Genomic DNA, 21,964 nt, shown 5'->3' on the forward strand with positions numbered 1-21,964 from the left:
TTGCCTAAGCCTTCTGGTCCCATTTGCATTTGAGTTGACTTCAAGTCTACAGTCAACCCACAGACAGTAGTGACACTTATCTGTTACCTCACCCTGAAGAACTCATGGACAGGCTTGGTGCAGGATGTTACTTTTCTAAGATAGATTTGCATAATACCTACTTGCAAATTCCACTTGATGAAGAATCACAGAAAGTGTTTTTTGTAAATACATGCTTAGGATTGTTCAAGTATTTGTGTTTTCCCTTCGGCAGTGCTTCTTCACCCAGCATTTCTCAATGTTATTTGGAACAGCTGACTGTAAAAGTGCCATTTTATTCAAACTACCTTGACAATATTGTCATCTCAGGTCATACTCTTGAGGAACACATTGCCAATTTGCATACTCTTTTTTGAGTGTTGTCAGAAGCAGAACTTAAGTGTCGTCTGGAAAAGTGTGACTTTTTTCAAACTGAACTACAGTAATTAGGTCATGTGGTAAACAGCCAGGGTGTGTACCCCCTCCAATCTCATTTGCTTGCAATCTGCGACCTGCCTGTTCCTTGCAATATATCTTAACTGCTGTCAGTACTAGGCAAGATGATGTACTACATTCGGTTCATACCGAATGCCTCTCAGACCGCGGCTCCATTGCATCACTTGCATTGTCAAAATGTATCTTTTTTGTGGGCTAAAGACTGTCAAGATGCATTTCAGAAACACAAAAATGCCTTGCTCAATGACAGATGTTGAGTACATTTTGATCCTGCCAAGCCAGTAGTTTTGCAAGTTGACACTTCTTTCTATGGAATCAGTGCTGTGCTTTCACACAGAATTGGTGCACAAGACAGACCTATTGCTTTTGCCTCAAAGTTGCTAACCCAAACTCAGTGCAATTATTCTCAGACTGAAAAAGAGGCTCTAGTTATTGTATATGGTGTGACAAAATGCCATCACTATTTGTACGGTCGCAAGTTCTATTTAGTGATAGATCACAAGCGTTTGCAGTCCTTGTTTCATCTGTCAAACCAGTTCCTACATGCATTGCTCAAAAATGGCAATGATTGGCTTTGCTTCTTTCACAGTATCATTATGAAATTGCATACACACCTACAGCAAAGCATGGCAATGCAGAAGCCCTATCTCGCCTTCTGACTGGCCCAGATTCTGACTTTGATGCCTCTGCCACATCTTGTTGCCAAATTGATGAACAGGATTCTGAATTGCTGGAATCTTTTCCCTTGCACTACAGAAAAATAGCACAGGCCATGGAAGCAGACTCAGATCTCAAGATTTTGTTGCATTACATTCACATGACTTGGGCTCATTCATTGAACAATATCCAGAACTCAGTTGCACATCAGCATAACCTTTCGGTACAACAGGGTATGATTCTAGTTCAAAATGACAGTGAACAATTGTGTGAGCTTATTCCCAAAGTGTTGCAGAAGGCTGTGTTGTGATTGCTCCACCAAGGAATTGTTCACACTAAACACTTAGAGCGATGGCACTGTACTTGGCAGGGCACAGATGCCCACACTGAACAGATGATGGCACAGTATTTTGCATGGATGGAAAACCAAGTGCAGAAAGTTGAAATAAGTAGTTCTCGTAACATGCAAAGATCAGCACATTCCTCAAACTGGGGAACTATCAAGAATGGGGTTCCACAAGGGTCAGTCTTGGGTCCTTTGTTGTTCTTATTATATATTAATGACTTGCCATTCTATATTCATGAAGAGGCAAAGTTAGTTCTCTTTGCTGATGATACAAGTATAGTAATCACACCTGACAAACAAGAATTAACTGATGAAATTGTCAATACTGTCTTTCAGAAAATTACTAAGTGGTTCCTTGTAAACGGACTCTCACTGAATTTTGATAAGACACAGTACATACAGTTCCGTACAGTGAGTGGTATGACGCCATTAATAAATATAGACCTTAATCAGAAGCATATAGCTAAGGTAGAATATTGCAAATTTTTAGGTGTGTCCATTGATGAGAGATTAAATTGGAAGAAACACGTTGATGATCTGCTGAAACGTTTGAGTTCAGCTACTTATGCAATAAGGGTCATTGCAAATTTTGGTGATAAACATCTTAGTAAATTAGCTTACTACGCCTATTTTCACTCATTGCTTTCATATGGCATCATATTTTGGGGTAATTCATCACTGAGGAATAAAGTATTTATTGCACAAAAGCGTGTAATCAGAATAATAGCTGGAGTCCACCCAAGATCATCCTGCAGACATTTATTTAAGGATCTAGGGATATTCACAGTAGCTTCTCAGTATATATACTCTCTTATGAAATTTGTTATTAACAACCAAACCCAATTCAAAAGTAATAGCAGTGTGCATAACTACAATACTAGGAGAAAGGATGATCTTCACTATTCAAGATTAAATCTAACTTTGGCACAGAAAGGGGTGAATTATACTGGCACTAAAGTCTTTGGTCACTTACCAAATAGTATCAAAAGTCTAACAGATAACCAACAAGTATTTAAGAAGAAATTAAAAGAATTTCTGAATGACAACTCCTTCTACTCCATAGAGGAATTTTTAGATATAAATTAAGAAAAAAAAATATTAAAAAAAATAAAAAAATTAAAAATTAAAGAAAAACAAAAAAAACACAATAAAATAAAGTTGTTATATTAACTTAAGTATGTTGTTAAATTAACCTAATTATGTAATGTATTGGAAAATTCGACTCGTTCCACATCATTACGAAATATCGTATTCATGATCCATGGAACTAGTATTAATCTAATCTAATCTAATCTAATCTAATCTCTAATCAATTAGCTCCTCCAAAGACTTTCCCAGCTTGGCCTAAGTTTCAATTGCCATGGTGACGAGTGCACATTGACTTTGCAGGACCATTTTGGAACACTCATTGGCTCAGAGGGGTAGAGTCTTTTAGCAAGTTCCCATGTGCAGTGCCTAGTGGTTCTACCACATCACATAACACCATTCAAGCACCATCCTCCATATTTTGCATAAAAGGTTTGCCGGAAGTACTTGTGTCAGACAAAGGACTACAGTTCACTTCACGTGATTTTGAACAGTTTTGTGAACGCAATGGTATCTGTCATCTAACAAGTGCTCCGTTTCACCTGCAGTCCAACCGACAAGCAGAATACTTTGTACGCACTTTCAAACAACACATTGCCAAGCTTCACACCACCCACACATGGGAACAGGTGCTGCAACTCTTTCTCACCTCCCATCGCTCCCACCCACGAGACAGATCATTACCGGCAGAACTTCTGTACGGGCCCTGGCATCAGACACTGCTCCACTTGCTACACCCACTGCAGCATCTGGCGCCACCAATGGTATGCAAGTTATCACTTTGTGCCATGTGATCTTGTTCTTTTCAGGGTTTACAGCAACCACAGGTGCTGGGAAAGAGGCACGATCCAGGAACATATTGGCTCTTCTTCATATTTGATTGCAGGTCCTAATGGTCTGCAGTGGTACCAACGGAACCAAATTCGTGCATGTCATTTGCCCCCAGATTCTCGGCCTCACGGGACCACGTGACCTTCGCAGACACATCCGCCCACGCCAGGAGGAGCAGATGGATGATGCACCCTCACCCCTGCCATCCCCATTCGCTGACCCAATGGACCTGGACCCGCAATCGCCATCACTGTTGCCGTCATCAACCCGTGACAGCCCCTCAGGCCGGGATATGTGTCCTGGCAGCAGTTTTCCAGAGCATATTCCTGTTACCTCGCAAGCCAGATAGCAGGGTATGGTCAGGAGTACACCGTCTTCCACAGCAATCGCTCCCAGCTCATCTCTTCATCCAATGTCCTGCCTCCCTTCCTGTTGTCATTCCTAGGCTCTCTACATGATAACAGAGCTGCATTTCGGAGAGGAGGAATGTGCTGGCATGTTACCAGCACACCAGGTGGCAAAGAGGTTGCGAGAAGATTGATAGAGGCCAAAGACAGACTTGCAAGAAATGTGCTGCCAAGGCCCTCTCAGCCACCAATATAGTCACTTGCAGTTGCAGACAGAGTCTCAGTCTCAGGCAGCACACAGCAACCAGAGTAGTGTACATAGTGGACTTGTACTTCACCAGCAGGGGGGCTAACATGGACTATTATGGAAGGGCTTGTACCACAACACCTGAACCATCTTAAATTAAGTAACTTCTTGTTCTTATGAATAAAGAACGCTATTAATACATGCATGCAGTTGTGTTACAGAAAGATGATACTGGCCACCAAACAACACCTTCTCCTTGCTTCCTGTGGAAGAAGCCAACAGTGACAACAAGACAACACAAAAGTCATATACCTCCGTAAATTCAAACTTGGCTTGAGCTGCATCTATAATATGGTTTGGTTGGTCAATAAGGGTATTGAAATAGCTATTTAAAATATTACATGTAGTCTTTGGGTTTTTCACGATGTTACCATCGTGTCTTCTGCTGAATGATTCCATGATCATTATCTTGAGACCTCCCAAAACACTTTATTTATGTTGTTAGCCTGCTTCAAAGATTAACAATTTAAGTTTTAGAAGTTTTCTTTGTCTAGTTGTATTTATTCCTAAAATTTGTAGAACAGCAGCTTTATAAAGCAGGTTTAGATAATGTGTACTCTACACAAGCCTCACCTGATTTGGTGACAGTTGCAGTCTAGGATTACTTCCATTTTGGCAGTGTTTAACTACCTTTTGGATTTCTCTGACAGGACCATGAACAGAAGTTATTCCATTTGTTGTCAGATCCTCAAACTCAATTCTTCTCTGCTGGTTTGTATTTAAAGGCATTATAATTTGGTCTATTGAAAGTTTACTTCTTCAGAACAACCTTTGTTATTTTTTGGCATAGCTGAAATTTATTCTTATCACCTGACAAAATTGGTAACAATAAAGAAAATCTAACCTACTAATTTATCTTATCTATAACATTTCAGCTAATTATAGCATAATCTATTCCAGTGGAGCATGTGTCCATTACATTAGTGTCTGAGTTTACTATTTTTAGAAGGTTATGTGAGCTTCCAGTTTACTATACTATTTAAATTTGTGTCTGTGTAAAATATAGCAAGATCATTGGGACCAGTCTAGCCAGCTACCCTACTAAGTCTAGCCATAAAGCACATTACATCTGTATGCGGCTTTTCGCGGATGATGCTGTAGTATACAGAGAAGCTGCAGCATTAGAAAATTTGCAGGGAAATGCAGGAAGATCTGCAGCGGATAGGCACTTGGTGCAGGGAGTGGCAACTGACCCTTAACATAGACAAATGTAATGTATTGCGAATACATAGAAATAAGGATCCTTTATTGTATGATTATATGATAGCCGAACAAACACTGGTAGCAGTTACTTCTGTAAAATATCTGGGAGTATGCATACGGAACATTTTGAAGTGGAATGATCATATAAAATTAATTGTTGGTAAGGCGGGTGCCAGGTTCAGATTAATTGAGAGAGTCCTTAGAAAATGCAGTCCATAAACAAAGGAGGTGGCTTACAAAACACTTGTTCGACCTATACTTGAGTATTGCTCATCAGTGTGGGATCCATACCACGTCGGGTTGACAGAGGAGATAGAGAATATTCAAAGAAGAATGGTGCATTTCATCACACGGTTATTTGGTAAGCGTGATAGTGTTACGGAGATGTTTAGCAAACTCAAGTGACAGACTCTGCAAGAGAGGCACTCTGCATCGCAGTGTAGCTTGCTGTCCAGGTTTCGAGAGGGTGCATTTCTGGATGAGGTATCGAATATATTGCTTCTGCCTGCTTATACCTCCTGAAAAGATCATGAATGTAAAATTAGAGAGATTTGAGCATGCATGGAGGCTTTCCGGCAGTCGTTCTTCCCGCGAACCATACGCGACTGGAACAGGAAAGGGAGGTAATGACAGTGGCATGTAAAGTGTCCTGCACCGCACACCATTGTGTGGCTTGCGGAGTATAAATGTAGATGTAGATATAGATGTAGATTTGGTGGGTCATATACCCCAATCACTTCAAGCTTAGTTAACTTAACATAATTTCGGTGTAGTACCACACCTGTCATGACATTCCCTGCAGTAACTAAGCAGCTTTTTGAAAACTTATCTAAAATTAAGTTAGTAACTTTGATTAAACAAAATTTAATTTAGGTATTTTATACATTCATTTTTTTCATTGTATTGTAAAACCAACATCACTTACATTGTATATATCTTTCATTCTTCTTAAATTAGACTGGCAAGGAACAGGTATTACAGGCTACACTACTGTCAACATGGATGCTTTTGTGTAAAAGTGTGAAATGAGGAAGAGGCTTCTGTTGAAAACAGAAACAATCACAATCACTAAGTAACCTTGCAAACTGTAAAGCATTTTCTTTATGAAGAAAATATCCCACATTTTATGAAGAGTACATATGTGAGCATAGTGATGATTTCTTGACACCTTGGACTCACCCGATCATTTTGAATAGGTGTGACATAGGCACTCATTAACAGGACTGGTATCACCTCTTAAAAATAAAGGAATGTGATGTACAGTACATGCATTTTTATTTTGCAACCTGTGATTACCATTTTAGCATATTTCAATAAGACTGTGAAAATTATTAAGAAAACTAGATTGGAAATGAATAAGTAAAATAAAGCTATGTTGTAGAAAGGCAAACAACAGTCTTGTGCCTGGAATTCAACAGTAATAATATTGCAAGTGAAAGTACATGACATAATTATGAGTAATCTTTGTGTGGTTGGACACATAATGAGGGTGAATTTATAATGATAGAGAAAAGTGATGTTGTGGTTCACCAGATATCACTGTTTACACAAGTCTTTCATAGGAATTTTGGAATATCCATACTACCAGATGGTAGAAGAAAGATGATGCTCATGTTATTAAAAAATTGTTTGTACAATTTCTGATGCCAGTTTCCTGTAATGGGTTGCAATGTTTACTATCAGCAACGATATACAAGTCACACAGATAAATTGTTGCAGTCAGCAAACTAAACAACTGTATATCTCATTTGTATGCATTTATATTTTGCAGAATTTTTGACAGTGTCAAGATTACTATCTTTCTGATTACTATCTATCTGAATTCAAAGTATTTGATTTTAGTATTCTGAAGACGCATTTCAAAGTAAAGGTGGAAGTACTTAGTTATTACTCTTGTGAATTTCCAAATATCCAGAATACACAGAGAAGGTGAGTTTAATTCAGTTTGTTTGTTTATTTACTAATATGGCAGACAAAATTTAATGTTATTTAATTGGCATCATATAATTACTTCAAAAGAAAACACAACTTAAGGGACTCTCCCCCCCCCCCTTTTCTCTCCTCTTCCATTGAATTCTAATTTATTATTCTTGATATCATTAATAAAACAGTACTCAAAATCACATTAAAATACTGGAGTAAACTATCTTTGTACAACATATCTCTTTTGATATTGTTTACAGAGTGTGGAGAAAGGCGATATCCATGACAATGGGGTGATACCTCTCGACACCTGAGACCTAGGATCAAGTTTCTCAGGTTCCTCCAGGCGAGAGATTATGCGTTCATTCTCCTGCTACTCTCCTCAGTAGGAAGCAAGCCTTAGCAATGTACGCACAAAGCACAAACAAGCGCCAGAAGACGATCAACAGTCGAGAAACAGCTCGAAACTTGGAGGCCAATGACTACTTTCCCGGTAAGAGTCCTTCTTCAAACTAATGTGTGCCTCTCTCTCTCTCTCTCTCTCTCTCTCTCTCTCTCTCTCTCTCTCTCTTAACAAATTTTTGTTTTTTAATATTATTATGATGCAATTATTCATCTTTTTTTCAATAATAACACACCATTTTATTACAATCTATTAACTGTTTGATAGCAAATTGAAAGTCATGTTCTCTTTTTACTGGATGTGCTGTTTCATAGCTATAAGCGTCCTCTTTTAGATTCGGTTTCAGCTCTATTGGTCAGACAAATGTTCCTGACTGCTATTTTGTTTTCATTTTTGTGCTTCATTAATAGCACCAAAGTAGAACAAATAAACCAAGAAATTGCTCCTATTAATTACTTGTTTTTATCATTGAAATTTATGCCACTTTAAGCAAAAACATTCTCCCAAATTGTCTTTTTTTCTTTTATATTTTGATTTGCCAGAAAAAATTAGCCATTTTTGTTTCCTTGAAAATTAAATACTACAAAAAACACCTACTCTTAGATGTATGAAGCTGTTTAATGAAACGTATTGGACCTATTTGTAGACTTCATTAGTGTAATAGCTGTTATCATGGTAGGTTTAGTCAAAGTAATAAGCAAATATTTGCTCTCAGTTGTAATATGTGATCATTTAAATTAACATTGCAGTCTCTGTACCATGTGCTTCAGCATAATTCCTTAGTTTACATCTCTGAAGGCTGGTAATTTCAGAATGTGATATACAAGTGTGTGTATGTCAGTGGGTGTGGTCTTTTATGGACAGGTTCACCAAACTCTATGAATCACATATTTAATGTTCATAAGCCGTTTAGTTTTATAATATTGACAGAGGAAGGGTGGCCACATACTAAGCCTGAAACCAAAATTACTGAAACAGAGCTGAAAAACAAAACTTAAAAATACAGTTCCATTTTAAATATTCACACTTATACTACAGGAGTGGTAAACTTTCTTCAAATTGTGAGTAAGAAAGCACACCGTATGCAGGTAATGATAGTAACAATTAAATAACAACTACAAGTTAAAAAAAAATAAGTTACACATTTTATGCCAGGCCAAGTAACTTTCATTTAATACTCCACTGCACTTCTAAATGGCACAGATACATGACACTATTTTTCAGCATTGTCATCATCTCTGCGAACAATGGTCAGAATGTTGTATCAATCATTCAATTCCTCAACAATAGACACTCACTCCATCGTCATGGAGTCATTTGAGAGCCACTGTGTGGACACCCTCATTGTCAGGAAATCTGAGAGTGTCACAAATCAGTTCCTCAACTGCCTGGATGCTGTCATCTGTGATTGACACTGATAGCCTCCTTCCCAATCAGCATATCCCATGCCTGTGTACCTTTGGTGAGATTGTTGTCATTAACATCACATTGTAATTGGTCCACATACTGCAATAATTTCATGGTGAATCTATGTGCAATTTAGACATTTTGTTCACAAGAATTGTACTATCCTGCATACTTTAACTTTTTATTATGTTTCCAGTTGCTATGGTATTTCATTCTCACACTGTGATGCTTCTGTTATCCATACTGCAGCAGAAGTGTCTCTGCAGGAAACCCTAAACATGTAGTCTCTTCTGACAATGCAGCACTCTCGTCGTGCAATGGCCGTAGCATGGTGTAACATGTGTAGCTTACTTACTGAAGTCATCTCGTATAAAGTATAACATGGTGGATATGATTGTACCTCTGGACAGTTCTTGAACCATAAATTCAATTGCTTGCCTGCTTAGCTTAACCCTATGTGGTATTGTTATATCTGGTTTAACATTATAAATAACTTCAATTAACTAATTTTCATTCATTGGAGATGATGCCTTATATTTGTAGTTGTGTTGTTTTCTTTTATTAGTCATTTATCAGATGTCTACATGTCACATTACATTTGATTTTACAGGGTTGAATCGAGTAGAGTTTCATGCAGATGCTGCATATGAAGATACACTTACATATCAGTATTATAATGCCACTGAGCGAATTCATGGGAGAGCTATGGAAGATTGGCTTCGGCCATGTATTTCATTCAGAAATGCATTCTGCCATTCAGGCAAGTATCTGTTAAAAAAGAGTATTGATGTTTGCATACAAGTGACAACAAATACAATAATATACAGCATGCTTTGTCCATGTGGGTACCCAGATAAATGGCAGTAAAGTATGATTGATTAATTTGTGCTTTACGTGGGAGCTCATGATAAAGGATAACCTTCATTGATGTGTACTGAGTATATATTAATTAAGAGAAGCATCTGTCAGAAACTGCATTACTAAATAATTATTTTTAACTGTTTTTAGTTATTTGTATTTTCTTGGATCAAACTTAACATAGAGTGGTTAATGGAGACCTACTAGTGTGAAAAAAGGTAATGCTTTCTCTGTTTACTTTCCACCATTCTGTTAGTATCTACATGAGTAAACTGATTCTACATTCTCTAAAAATATTAGTCTAATACAGTGAGCATTTCTACTTGACATGTAGTACACAGGAATCTTCAATACTTAAACATAAATAATGGAGTACTTTGTAGAAGATGATCAGAGATTGTTAACGATTTTCATATCATAATACGGGATACTATTCTGACCTCTACATAACTACTGGTACTGTATGTCCTAGGTATCGCTTTTCCATAGTTCTTTATTTATTCAAACTCATCCTCTAAAGATAAGAATAATATGAATTTTACCACAGTTTTGCCAAACCATTTTTAAGGGTGGAAATAGAATTTTGTTGACTGTATTCTGAATACACTTATTGCAATGAATTTTTAATCCTTTATAAGGGTATTAATCAATCTAATCCCACACTTTGAGACAAAGGTGGTTAAGGGAAATCTGCTTAGTAGTAACACGGATTCTACAAAGTGACATGTCAGCTAATTGGGCATTTTGCTGTTCATATGTGTCATGGTCACTTCATAGCTGCTGTTGAACAGTTACTTTTTTTAGTGACAGCAATTAAGTGATAACATTTATTACAGGTCACATTAAGGAAACAAACCTAGTGTTACATATGAATACTACCTACCTTGCTTGTTTGCGTATCACTTTTTCAAGAGTGCATGAGGAGCATAATCTTAGTCTCTACAAGAAGCATATCCCAGTATTACCAGTTTTTAAGATACAGTGGCTAGTGTGATGATGGAGTGATAGAGTTGGTGACAAAGACAGCTAAATTGATGACAGTGCAGAGCTCATTGCAGTCTTTCCTACCTTTGTTTATATGCACTACTCTAGACATTGATAATTTTCCATCACATGCAAGTAATTAAATTGTTGTAAGGGTAATACATATCCTGTAAGATGAGACACAAGAAAAGATTATATCTTATTATCTGCCTTCACAAATATATGCCATCCAAACAAATAATCCCTATTTTTGCTGATATTCTACAAAATGGGAACTTCTCAGCCCATCACAGTATATGCTTGCACCCATGTTCTTAACATAATGCTTTAAACTGCATTGAAGCTTCTCTTATGCATCTTATAATAAATGCAGCTTTTTTTGACAATGTTCCTTGTGTGTGCTTATGGCATTATAAATAATAGTAACTCTTTTTATTTACTTCGTGTGGATTAAAAAAGAAAGGTGAAAATTAGTCAAAATATTTTAAAATGTCAAGACAGTTTCAGTTTTACAAAAATGATGTACACTTGGAAAATTCTGGTAGAAGATTTAATTACCAATAGTTACATGTGAATCACACCTGAGAAAGTAGTGAAGTAGTGAACTGCTGCTGCAATAGTCATCATATTTGTATCCTTCCAGTGAGCTGGGTGAGATATTTAAGAACAATTTGCCCACATTTTGCCTGACCTTGATACTCTTTTTGTCTTGATATTGTTTCCCAGTTCTTTCCTCTAGTTTACAAATTTTCCTTAATGTGAGCTAGCCATTTTTTTATGGATTGTCCTATGGGTCTTTTTTCATGCACATTTCTATACAAGTATTCAAGTACTATTTTGGCAGGCAGTTATCATTCATTCTAAAGACACCAATACCTGGGGGCAAGTGTGCGGATCCCCCCCAGCTCCTGGGGAAAGAGAAAACTATGGTGTAGCCAGGAGTTTTTCTTTCAAGAAAATTATTTAAAAATCAGTATTACACAGGTTTTCAATGGGGTCATAATTGGAACTTTAGTATGGCTACTTACAAGTTGCCATTCATCTTCCAAAATATCAAAAATAAAGATCTAGCCCCCATCTCATTACAGACTATTGTCTGCGTCATCCTCTTCACATGTCCAAACCAGTTGAGTCATGCAGCACTCAGTCATTAATGGATTCTACTTGCACCTCTCCTCTGATGTCTTCATTTGTAAATTTATCTTGTTTAGTCTTCTGCAAGACTGACCACAGAAACTTCATGTTGCATGCTCGTAACTTGCTTGTATCTGCCTTTCTGATTATGCACCACTCCAAGCTGTATGTAATCATCAGCAGGAGATATGTTTTAAACATAGTTTGTTTGGCTCTCATAGGAACACCCTTGTCTCACACAAGGTTCTGCATCTCATTAAAAAAAAATTAGAATCCTTTGTTACTCTGTTCTACACTTATGGCCTGGTAGTTACATTCCTTGACATTGCACTTTCCTGGTAATTGAAAGCTTCCACACATTCAATTTTCTCTTCATGTAGCATCAGGCTGCTCTGGGCAGATGTCCTGATCATCATCATTGCTACAGTTTTGCTCTTGCTTACTGTCAACCGGTACTCATTAAACTTGGAGTTTCATTCATCCAATGTTCCCTGTACCTCTAGTTCCATTTCCCCAAAAACAGCTACATCACCAAAGACTAAGACTCAGAAATCACCATTTACTATCACCTTGATTTCTTTTACAATCACATCCATAAGTGCAATAAAAAGTAACAGGGGAAGAACACTACCCTATAGCACTTCTTTCTGTGTCCTGAATGACCTGCCATTACCCACTGGTACACAACTTTTGCAGCCTTCATATAGCATTTGCACTCTCCTTATTAAGGAGTTTGGAACCATTAGTTTTTGTGAACACTCCCAGATTGCTAACCTTGGCACACTGTCATATGCTTTTTCCAAAACCAGAAAAACAATTATGAGATCTTTACTCCTTTCCCATTAACTGTCTTAGTGGAAATATGAGGTCTGTTGTTCTTCTTCCTGTTCTGACTCCATGTTGTTCCCCTTCAGACTGGTTTTCTGGCAATGATCTTAATCTTCACTGAATAATCTTTTCCAACTTCTTAAGACAGTAAGATAACAGGCTGATTCCTCTATAATTAGAACATTCTCCTAGTTTCTTTCTTTAACAGTGGTATTATAATTGCCTTCTTCCAGTCATATTTATTTCCCTCCCAAGACTCCCAGTGTTTGATGTAGACATTGTATTCCTTGGATGCCTGCAGCCTTTATTAGTCTGGTGTCAATTCATCTGGCCCAGCTAACTTGCCTCCTTTCATCTGCTTCAAGGCATTCTACATCACTGCCTACATAATAGGCAATTGTTCCATTTCAGGTTCTAGTAAATTATTTATTTCCTGTTCCTCTTTTATCATTTTCTTGCCATTCAGTAATGTTTTGAAGTATTTTTTCATTCTTCTCTGATCCGTTCTGCATCTTGTACTATAGCTTCTCTATCTGATCTTGCACCTTTTACCAATCCCTGTAGCATATTTTTGTTTCAACTGCTGACCTCCCCTAGTCTTTGGGTGAATATTTCCCTACTCCTCTCCTTTTCTTCCTTCACAAACTTTTAACTTTAAGTCTGTTCTACCTATATACCTGGTCCAATGTGGATAGTACTTTAGTATCTACTGACCTGATTCCATTGGTTTCTTTTTGTTTCTGCACACTTTGATTTTCTTTGCTATGTTCCATTTTTAAATAGCTTCCTTTCATCTATCATTCCACCAGTTGGTTTCCTTCTGTTTTACTTTACCATTTGTTCTACCACAGACTTGTACAGTGCAGTTAATTAATCTCATCTTAAATGCTCCCCACTCTTCATTTGCACTACCTGTTTCATTTGTTGGTAACTTTGCTGTTATCAGACTGATAGATGTTCTTCATTTCTGCTTCCTTTAGTATCCATTCTTTTATCTTAGTCATACTTCTTGAACAGGTTGTGATTGTCATTTTTTCCTTCAGATTAGCTAAAAAGCTTCTTCCATCCCAGCCTGCTATAATAATATGTCTAGGTTTTCTGATAGTTCTTTTCACAGGAGGAAGTTCTGGTCATGGGATCTTCGCAACCAGTCTGGTGCTGTCATCTTCTTTTATCACAGTACTGAATAAGCCATTACTTAGAATAGATAACCCGAACTGTTGTAGAGGTCTCTTTAAGGATCTGGAAATTCTTATGATCACTCCTCGTTATATTTACTCTTTGATCAGTTTTTTTGCTGATGATAAAAAAACATTTTGAGCTAAACTATAGGTTGAACAACCACAATGAAAGTCACAAAAAATATTTTCATGTAGACTTCACCTTCTTATCTAGAATTCAGAGTGGAATTTTTTGTAGGAACCGTACCTCATTATCAACTTGATTATCTAGATTCCTTTCAGCTGCATGGCATATGATGGTGATCACTGTGAAACTACTTGGCAAGCAGTAATTTATTGTAAAAAATCCTGTGCAGTTACAAATACAGGTAATTATTTTCTTTGAATAACAGCAATGGAATCAAGTTTCCATTCTGCATAATTTCAGCTATGTCTGTGATGACTGGCAAAAGGATACAATCATTCTTATAGGAGTAAATTTATAGAGGAGAAAAATATTAAGCAGTCACTGCAAGATGAACAGCAGCTATTTAATAAAATTGAGCAAGCAGTAGCTTGTTTTCAAATTAGTGTCATCTAATCTCAAATTTAGAGAGAGTGGCTTGATTGTAGTGAACAGCTTCAAGCGGTGTAGACTGCAATTGCTGTACACAGATGAAGATGTTTGCATAGGATACAGTAGGAGAGAGAACGCCATCAAAATAATTTTCAGACAAAAGATAAAAAAAAAAGCAAACAACTACTATTATTGCTACTACTATTACTACTGAGCAAGAAGGTGCAGTGGTTAGCACACTGGACTTCATTCAGGAGGATGATGGTTCAGATCTTCATCTAGCCATCCATAATTAGGTTTTCCATTATTTCCCTCAGTCACTCCAGACAAATGCCGGGATTGTTCATTTGGATAGGGCACACCCAGCTTCCTGCCCCACTCTTTTGTGACCCAAAATTGTGCTCCATCTCTGATTACCACACTATTGACATGATGTTAAACTCCAATCTCCCTTCCTTCCTTTTACTTCTACTACTACTACTACTACTACTACTGCTATAAGTTATATCTTTAAAAGTACTTACTTTTGAGTCTCTCTGTTTGTATGAATGCTGAAGTACCTTTTCAAGTGAATTTTTGCAACATAAATGTAATGAATTGTTTTCATAAAATAAATCATACAACAAATCATTGTTTTATTACTACAATGATTTATTTTGTATTGGAGTATTGTCTGCTTAAACTAATTTGGTCCCAAAATCAAACTACATGGCATAAATGTGTGAGAGGATGTCATAATTCCTGATGACAAATATTGGTCTGCTGCTAGAGTTAGCTCATTTATATTCTAAAAAAGCATCATCAGTTTGAAATGTCAATGGGTTGTACATTTTTTGCAAAATGAATTTATTGTAATATACAGGGTGATTCAAAAAGAATACCACAACTTTAAAAATGTGTATTTAATGAAAGAAACATAATATAACCTTCTGTTATACATCATTACAAAGAGTATTTAAAAAGGTTTTTTTTTCACTCAAAAGCAAGTTCAGAGATGTTCAATATGGCCCCCTCCAGACACTCGAGCAATATCAACCCGATACTCCAACTCGTTCCACACTCTCTGTAGCATATCAGGCGTAACAGTTTGGATAGCTGCTGTTATTTCTCATTTCAAATCGTCAATGGTGGCTGGGAGAGGTGGCCGAAACACCATATCCTTAACATACCCCCATAAGAAAAAATCGCAGGGGGTAAGATCAGGGCTTCTTGGGGGTCATTGATGAAGTGCTCTGTCACGGGCTGCCTGGCGGCCGATCCATCGCCTCGGGTAGTTGACGTTCAGGTAGTTACGGACAGATAAGTGTCAATGTGGTGGCGCTCCATCCTGCTGAAATATGAATTGTTGTGCTTCTTGTTCGAGCTGAGGGAACAGCCAATTCTCTAACATCTCCAGATACTGTAGTCCAGTTACAGTAGCAGTGCTTTCTGGATGCGTGCTACATTTTCATCACTCGTTCTCGGCCGTCCAGAACTTTTCCCTTTGCACAAACACCCATTCTCTGTAAACTGTTTATACCAACGTTTAATACACCACCTATCAGGAGGTTTAACACCATGCTTCGTTCGAAATGCACGCTGAACAACTGTCGTCGATTCACTTCTGCCGTACTCAATAACACAAAAAGCTTTCTGTTGAGTGGTCGCCATCGTAGCATCAACTGACACTGACGCCTAGTCAACAGCGCCTCAAGCGAACAAATGTACAACTAAATGAAACTTTATAGCTCCCTTAATTCGCCGACAGATAGTGCTTAGCTCTGCCTTTTGTCGTTGCAGAATTTTAAATTCCTAAAGTTGTGGTATTCTTTTTGAATCACCCTGTATTTGACAAAAAAAATTTTTAAACTGCTGCTCATGCAAAAATTGTAAATTAATATTTGATACAGATATGCAAAATGCCTTACTGTTACATGTAAAAAAAATGCATTCATCAGTAATGCAGTTCAGTTTCTAGACATAAAAATTATTTGATTTTATGTATGACTTTTTGCATTTATGCGCCAAGTTTCAATTGATTGTGAATACTGCCATTTTAATGTGATTAGTAATTACTGAAGAATTATGATTCAGTACTTGTTAATTAACAATTCTGTTTCTTAACAAACATAAGTTTTTTAATAAAAGTAAAAAAGTATTGCTACAATCAAGATTTGAAATACCGACTTCACAATCTTTCTTTCCATGAACAATATGAGACTGGAATAGAAGGGAGAACCAATAGAGGTACTCAAAGTACCTCCCGCCACACACCATAAGGTGGCTTGTGGAGTATGGATGTAGATGTAGATGTAGATACACCTACAACTTTTACACTAAGCACTTGGCAACCAACAAATGTGTTAATAAGCTGCAAATGTTTTTACTTAACAGCTCTCTGAAATCATGTATTGATGTTGGAAACTTGTGTCAAGATACTTAACTTCAAATCCTGTAAGTATAAAGGCTTTTGAAGAGTGCCAGTCCGTAATGTCCTCTTGTAAGCCAAGAGTGCACTGTATGCTAGAAATAGCCTCTCAGGCACCAGAGTATATGTGAAATGCAGTTGATTCCTCCCACCCTCTCTACCCCTTTCCCCTGCCAAAATATTGGAAACTAAGAGTAGGTTGAAACACAAAGTACAGTGTAGGGGAATTTTTGACAGCAGATGGAATTTATAGCAGAAAGATAGATTAGACTGCAGGATTTGAAGTTAAGTATCTTTACACAAGTTCTTATAGTTACAAGAAGAAGAATTAGGTCTAGCAAGGTCCAGAATGAGTATGACTGAGTACTGACAAGCATAACAATGGTTGATCGATTTAGATTAATAATCTGACATTTTCTACCATCCGTAAGAGTAAGATGTATTGATAGAGGGGTCACCAAAAGGAAGCCTAAACTTAATAATACCATCATATTGTAGCACAATGTAGTGACTTTAATGAGCCGAGTATCTGAAGTATTTAACACAGACTTGATTTATATTCTGATTTATTCACAGCTAAAACAAAATATAATGAGTAAAATAGATCTTAACCTGTTTGTACCAAATCAAAATCCAGTACAGCAAGGCCAGAGCCAGAAATGTTAACCTGAAAGTTCAGGACTCCACAGCAAAGTCATCAAATAGAATGAACAAACTCTTTCCATGTACCAATATGGTAGAATCCAAGTTGAGTATAGCAGCTCTTCTCAATCAGTACTGCTAGACAATATGAAATGCCTGGAATGGTCTATGTGGGTCCATAAATATAATCTATGTGCCATAATTGAGAACTCCACTGAACATACTGTGAGCATCCCCTGGTATGGGCTGCATTTTCTTGTGCATGCAACCTAGCATGGACAGTTATAATGTGGTATCTGTATCAATATCGGAGTCTGAGCCTGTGTCACCATTAGCAGGGGATACAAGAGTGTTAGCTGGAAAAGTTACATGTTATCAGTGGTATGAACAAGCAGTCTTGCGAAGTATAAGTGAATAGATTACAGACAAATGCCTAGAAGAACTAGTTTGACAACCACCATGCAAAAGAAATATTTTAGACTTTCCTTGTCGTAGCGGCCTCTTATTAGTTAGAGGGCCAACACAGCTGACACGTAAGATGGGTTGCCGAACCCCTTTCAGGAGCACAGAGAGAAACATAACCAGCAGGCAGAAAGACAGAAACAGTAACAGACTTTGCAAATAAACACGGAACTACTCCGCCAAACAACATGTGACAGTGTTCCATCAATCAGAACTTGTATGACTCATGTAACACTCTGCCGACCTGGCTTTATAAGCACGCCTAGACCGTCAGACCGGCAGTGTTTATCAACCGCTAGGAACAGCTCTGGACAGTACTTACGCTGGCCCTAGCATTCTATTCACTCACCATAGCATTGTAGTAGCATGTTGTATTTTGTAGAGTAGATTTTGGTCAGTATTTTCTTCCATTGTCTTGTTTCCTTATCTGGTTTGCCACTACAAGAGTTGTGGGATTTTCTGGTTGTTCTTGTGTTCAAAACTTAGTGTATGCCAAGAAGGCACTGTTCTTTAATTATAATAAAGTGTGTTAAAATTGACTGTTAGTTCTTTCTTGCTGACCGCATGATGCTACATTGCTACAGACAAACTTGATCTTTTCTAGAGTGTCACAAATCAGAGATATAGATGATGCTATTACACGAGCTTAGTCACTAAAGGTAGAAAGGTCATCAAGGAAGCTAGTGCACCACCTGAGTTTTATTGAATGAAATGGATGGACTGCTGGATTTCCTTTGTGGCCAGAGATGACCGTGGCCTTGGTGTACACGTTGTACATGTGTGGGTTAGTGTGTTTGAACTGTTTCCGATAAATGGCTTAGTTCAGGCTCTTAATAGCTATCAGTCTTTTCCCAATGTGGTTGTCTGCTACTAAACACCTCCTGTATATGGTGAGCTGCAGAATAATTGTGATTATAGCTCAAAAATGTTGCAAACTGTGTTCTAGAAAAATACATAACAACTAAACTAAGTAAGGACAGCAATGACTCACCTTGGTTTAATGGACTGATTTCGAGGATGTTGCAAATATGGAGACAACAACACATTAACTACAAAAGATACTGCAGGAAAACTGATAGAGAAGACTCATTAGCAACTACTGCATCTGTAAGAAGGGCCATGCTTGAAACCTGCAATAATTTTTGCAGTAAGATCCTGGTGAAGGATCTATCTTAAAATTCTTGGAAGTTCTGGTAACATGTAAAGTCGATGTCAAATCCAAATGTTCCATTTAATCTCTTGTTGATCAATTTGATATTGAAACTAAAGACAAAAAATAGAATACAGAAATATTAAATTCAGCATTTAAAAATTCACAATACACGTCAGGATACTGCTGTACTAATATTTGGCAATTGCACATATTCAGAAATGTAAGATATTGATATGGGCTCACTCAGGACTGAAAAACAATTAAGACTACTTAAAGTAAACAAGCACTATGCCTTGAACAAATTCCAGTAAGATTTTACATGGGATATGTTGTGGAAATTGCCACTTTCCTACTTGACCTTTTGGGAGATCTGTAATTTTTATTCAACTATTTTTTGTGTTTGGTTTAAATGTTATTACAGTGAATGCTGACAAAGTCTTGCATTATAGGTGGAGATTACCCCTTAAATTCAACACTCTGTAAATCATGGGATGATGGGTCTCATACAGAAGAAAATTACAAGCGGCGTTTGAAGGCAGCCTTTGAGCTTTATTCCAAACTTGGTAAGGTCTGAATTGCTGTTTCTACTAAGGGAGTTATTATTATACTACAACAAAGAATTAAATGTAAATAACTCAATCTTATTGATTTAGGTGTTAAATATTGGACACTGTATGATACTGATATTGCTCCAGAAGGAGACACTCTTGAAGAAACACATCATTTCATAGATGAGTCCACTCAAGTTATACTTGATCTACAACAGCGTACTGGTATAAAACCACTTTGGGTTGCTGCTGACCTCAGGACCAATTGCAGGTGAGATCACTAAATTAAAAAAACTAAGTTCATGCAGAGGTTTAAAGGTTTAATAAGTTAACATGCTTCTTTACCTATATGCTGTATTGATTGTAATCAGAGCATATAAGAATGTCATTATTTTGTTTTATGCAGCTTCCCATATATAAAAAATATTAGTAGAAGTGAAAAGGGTGTATGATTAGGGATGGTGAGTTCACATGAATCCCTAAATAGTTGTTTCTTCTTGTTGCCTCTCTGGCATACAATCTGATATTTCTTTTCAAACTTTTGTTTGTCAATAAACTATTAAGTGTGGAATGTTGAACTATAGATTTCCAACAACCTTTTCTTAAACCACTTTTTACTAGAATTAATGGCCCAAATGCTGTAAATAAAAAAGACAAATTTAAGATATAATCGCAGCACTCTATAAATCACGCTGTATTTTCTTTAATGATTTCATACCTAGCTGTCATTTTCTTGGTAGCTGATGTATATAAGAATAAATTTCAATTATCAGTTGCACAGCTAGGAAATTGTTTCGGTTTATCAGTTTCAACATCTTAATCTGTTGTTGTCAGTAATCCATAAAATTTGGAATGTTATAAATCATTAGAACTTGGTTAAACTAATATTAAGTAAGTTTCTGTAATCTGCTTCTTATTCTTTACATACATACATGGCCCAATTCTAATGATTTGTAATATCCCAAATTTTTTAGACTTCTGAAGATGGCACATTAATCTTTTGAAACCAATTATGTAACACACTTATGCATTTTATTCTGAAAGATTTTCTTTGAGGTTAAATTTTGTTAACAATGTGAACTTATTCCCAAGAATTGTAGCTTTCGTTTAGTTAATACTAGGCAAAAATCAAATAAACACTTTTTGTGTTACATTGTTGATTATGCTAATATATACTCTGCAGCTCATTGTCTGTGTAGGATTTGTGTAAATTTTATTTTATCTGTTATTAACTTCTGATGTTATTTTCATGCACTGACTCATTCCATGACCATGGAGGTTTGCTCCTCAGTGTGGTCCTATGGAACTAGGTGTGTAAGATCAGATAAATAAAAACAAGTGGAAACAAATGAATATGTATGACATACACCTCATTTTGTAGTTAATTTGAAGTTCTGATAATAAGTGAAAACAGTGGGCCTGAAGGAATAAACGTAACGACAGTTAAAATTACATTATATATGGCACACTTTGTGTTTCAGATATGTGAGTGGAGCTGTCACAAGCCCAGAGGCTTACATAACTGGCTATGCAGGAGCACAACTCAAGAAAGCTCTTGATATTGCACATAAGTTGGGTGCAGAAAATTTTCTTTTCAAGGTGTTTTATGAGGGATATACTAGCATACTGAACACAGACATTCCTCGTGAACTACGCATCTATTCACGTGTTTTGAAGATGATTGTAGGCAAGTATGATGTAATATATTGTATTAATTTCTTGCTCTAGTATCTTCCAAAACATACCTGTGTGAATGTGTGTGTGTTTTATTGTAATATGGTGAAGGAATTAATCTAACTGTTGAAAACCCAGTGTGGAATAATGACAATATTATGAAAAGGATAGATTGCTACTCATCATAGTGGAGATGTTGAGTCACAGACAGACACAACAAAATGACTGCTAAACAAGTGACCTTTCAGCCAAAAGGCCTTCTTTCAAAGTAGACAGCACAAGCAAGCACAATGCAGACACATGACCATTCAAGAAATTAAACAGATTGCTAGTAATATCCAGCAGACTTTCTTCATTGTGTGCCACTCAGTGCTTCCTCTGGTAGCAGTCTATCCTTTTCACTTAGTTGCAAATGTCAGCCATTTGAACTATGAATATTAGGATTAAATATAATTTTTGGCAACTAATTTCATAGTATAATTAGAGCCTGTTAGTAATCTTATTGTAACCAAACATCAATCAGACTGTAAAATTTTCTGGATAACTGCATCAC

The 21,964-nt window shown here is 36.9% G+C and overlaps 1 protein-coding gene across 1 annotated transcript in view; it reads left to right on the top strand.

The window, feature by feature from the left end:
* The first annotated feature begins 7,499 nt into the window (after positions 1-7,499).
* LOC126251677 (uncharacterized) overlaps positions 7,500-21,964 on the top strand; it is a 42,474-nt gene continuing 28,009 nt past the window's right edge. Inside the window, exons 1-5 of the mRNA XM_049952256.1 lie at positions 7,500-7,667; positions 9,595-9,744; positions 19,639-19,752; positions 19,843-20,008; positions 21,219-21,424. Of these exons, the coding sequence (XP_049808213.1) occupies positions 7,580-7,667; positions 9,595-9,744; positions 19,639-19,752; positions 19,843-20,008; positions 21,219-21,424 (724 nt within the window). The 5' untranslated portion in view covers positions 7,500-7,579. The remainder of the gene's footprint in view (positions 7,668-9,594; positions 9,745-19,638; positions 19,753-19,842; positions 20,009-21,218; positions 21,425-21,964) is intronic.

The sequence above is a fragment of the Schistocerca nitens genome, chromosome 4 (assembly GCF_023898315.1).
Source record: "Schistocerca nitens isolate TAMUIC-IGC-003100 chromosome 4, iqSchNite1.1, whole genome shotgun sequence".
NCBI classification, from domain to species: domain Eukaryota; kingdom Metazoa; phylum Arthropoda; class Insecta; order Orthoptera; family Acrididae; genus Schistocerca; species Schistocerca nitens.